Below are 2,467 nucleotides of genomic sequence, written 5' to 3'. Positions count from 1 at the left end.
ATCTTTAATTGGAGTTATCCAAAGTAGTTGAGAGAAAAAATAGAGATCCTCCTCATCCAGATTTAATTTCCGAAAATTTCATATTAGTGCACTTTCATGTAATAAACCAAATACTTATATTCCTCCAATATACCATAAGTGAATATAAAAATAAAAATGAATCCACCAAAATCAATATAGCACTAGCAGAATAAACCTGTACCTCATCTGTTAAAATTATTCTTTTCACCTATTTATACATAGTTATATATTTATCCTTTCTTTCATATATATAATACGCTGAAAACTATACAATAATATATACAAATTGATTATCATCTAGAATGGACAAAATATCATTATTCCACCGCCAGTATATACAATCCACTGCAACCCATAAAATAAAAAGGATAATTGTCACTAGACAATCCACACTGATGAAAATAGCATGTCTCAAATGAAGGAGACATATTTACAAAATGACTTTCTAATATGCCTAATATTTGAATAAACATGATGACTCATGGTACTTCATTTTTATTTTTTTCATCTTCTGGCACGCCTATAATGTTCAACCCCAAAATCATATGTTATTCCACAACTAAGTGACTAAGTGTTCTCCATCTACTATGTCTGTAGACACTTTCATTTTGCATGGCAAGCACTACGTGACTAAGTGTTCTCCATCAACTATGTATGTAGACACTTTCATTTTGCATGGCAAGCACTGTGCAGAGGACGTGTATTCCTCACTCTCGATTTTCTCAGGGTGCTCTCTCAAATAATTCATGTAGTTCTGAGCCTCTGGATATCCTACACTGTCTGCAACAATACAGGTTCCTTTGCCAAGCATTCTTTTGTTCTCGAGTAACATAAAATCCAGCAAATAGCAATGTTTGAAGTGATCCATGAACACGAAATCAAAATACCTAGCTGATATTTCATTCAAAATTTCCTCTAATTTGTCATCCAGTTCACTCAGTATACCTTTTAACACTGTCACTTTTGAGGAGAGTCCTGATAGAAACAAATGCACATAAAATTATATTAAAGTTTTAGAAGATACAGACATATGAAGTAATTGATGCATTCCATGATTATTTGTGAAGTAAAGTCATAAACGTTCATATGTAAGCGTTAATGTTTACTGAGACATTAAATTAAAAGTAGGAAGGAGAAAAAGATATTTGTATAGTTGTCGAATTATTTATATATATATATATATATATATATATATATATCCTATTGAACATGCGTGTTTTAGAAGGGAAATATAAATTGTCAAACAGGACTATAATACTAAGACTTAATCTGATGACTTTGTGACAACATATTTATTTGAATTGATATGAGAATTGTTAGAACTTTTACCTGCATGCTCTATCATTTCACTTGCAATACCAAAGTTGTGTGAGTTCATCTCTATTGTAACCAGCTTGCTGTCAGGCTCAGTCATCTTTGAAGCAATCCTAATGGCAGAATACCCACAATAAGTTCCAATCTCTAACGCAACCCTGGGAGCATAAGTCTGCACGGCATCATCGAGAATATAACCCTTCTCCTTCCCTAAAATTGTCATCCACGATTGGTCAGTAAAACTGTCAATTGCATCGAGCACGGCCTTTGCATTTCCTTTCTGTGCATTTTGTCGGACATAGTTCATCAGGGCTCGTTCTCTGCAATCGGGAGAATGACCTTTGAGCCTTGCTTGTTTGTCAAAGTAAAATGTGCAGTAAGACACTACCTTCGACACAAGCTCAGATGCCATGGCTTTAATTTGTTTGGCACAATATGACAAAAGACTTGCACCTTTCAATGTTGAGCACAAATACAAATTTGAAGATATATATAGAGAGAGAGGGGAAGGAAAAAGGATGCGATTCTAGGCTTTGTGCACATGTTAGTTATCTGCTTCCTTCGCTTAGTGGTTAATTCGGAAGTGCGTAGATTCCAAGCGAATTTATCCTTGGACTTTCTATGTAGCTTGATGCTTTGCTTGATGCTTTGCCAATTAGATTTTTTTTTGCGAGGGGGAGCAAAATCACAACACCTTTTCGAGAAGATGTAGACACCTCATAAGATTACGCATGACGGCACAAGTCAAGCTGTGGTCATCTCATGACGCCATGCTCTTTTATGATGGAAGCATAGTGCTTCTGAAATTAAGTTTCAAGAGCGAATCACATGGAAGCATACCTCATTTTTATGAAGGAAGTTGTAAAGGTAGGTGGGAAAAATGTTTAAACACCTCATAAGATGAGGTATGAGAGCACAGTTCAAGCTTTGGTCATCTCATGAAATCATGACCTAATGATTTTATTCTTTATCTTCCCACAGTCACACATTGAACAACCAGGATGAGGTCTCTCGACACAACACAACACGTCATAAGATCAGGTATGAAGGAAGCATCTTCCGGAGACATCGTGGCTTCGTGGGCGTGGGAAGCATAGCGTTTTAAGGAGTAAATCGCATCCAGGCATACACA

General features: G+C 35.8%; 1 protein-coding gene across 1 annotated transcript; it reads right to left on the bottom strand.

Moving 5' to 3' along the window:
- Positions 1 to 413: 413 nt before the first annotated feature.
- Positions 414 to 1,779, bottom strand: LOC149210355 (uncharacterized). Its single transcript, XM_089394411.1, has 2 exons — positions 1,351 to 1,779; positions 414 to 996 (listed from the first exon to the last, which is right to left on the bottom strand). Exons 1-2 carry the CDS (start codon positions 1,745 to 1,747, stop codon positions 644 to 646), a joined length of 750 nt encoding a protein of 249 aa, XP_089250537.1. The 5' UTR covers positions 1,748 to 1,779; the 3' UTR covers positions 414 to 643.
- Between the last annotated feature and the right edge of the window lie 688 nt (positions 1,780 to 2,467).

This window comes from Pinus tabuliformis, chromosome 1_2 (assembly GCF_031772625.1).
Source record: "Pinus tabuliformis cultivar Carrire ecotype Pingquan chromosome 1_2, CPIR1, whole genome shotgun sequence".
NCBI lineage: Eukaryota > Viridiplantae > Streptophyta > Pinopsida > Pinales > Pinaceae > Pinus > Pinus tabuliformis.
This window is presented reverse-complemented; position numbering and strand designations above follow the sequence as displayed.

Coding starts and splice junctions, on each gene's coding strand:
- LOC149210355 (XM_089394411.1), bottom strand. CDS start 1,747: ATGGCATCTGAGCTTGTGTCGAAGGTAGTGTCTTACTGCACATTTTAC. Junction 997..1,350: donor TGAAATGATAGAGCATGCAG/GTAAAAGTTCTA, acceptor TGTTTCTATCAG/GACTCTCCTCAAAAGTGACA.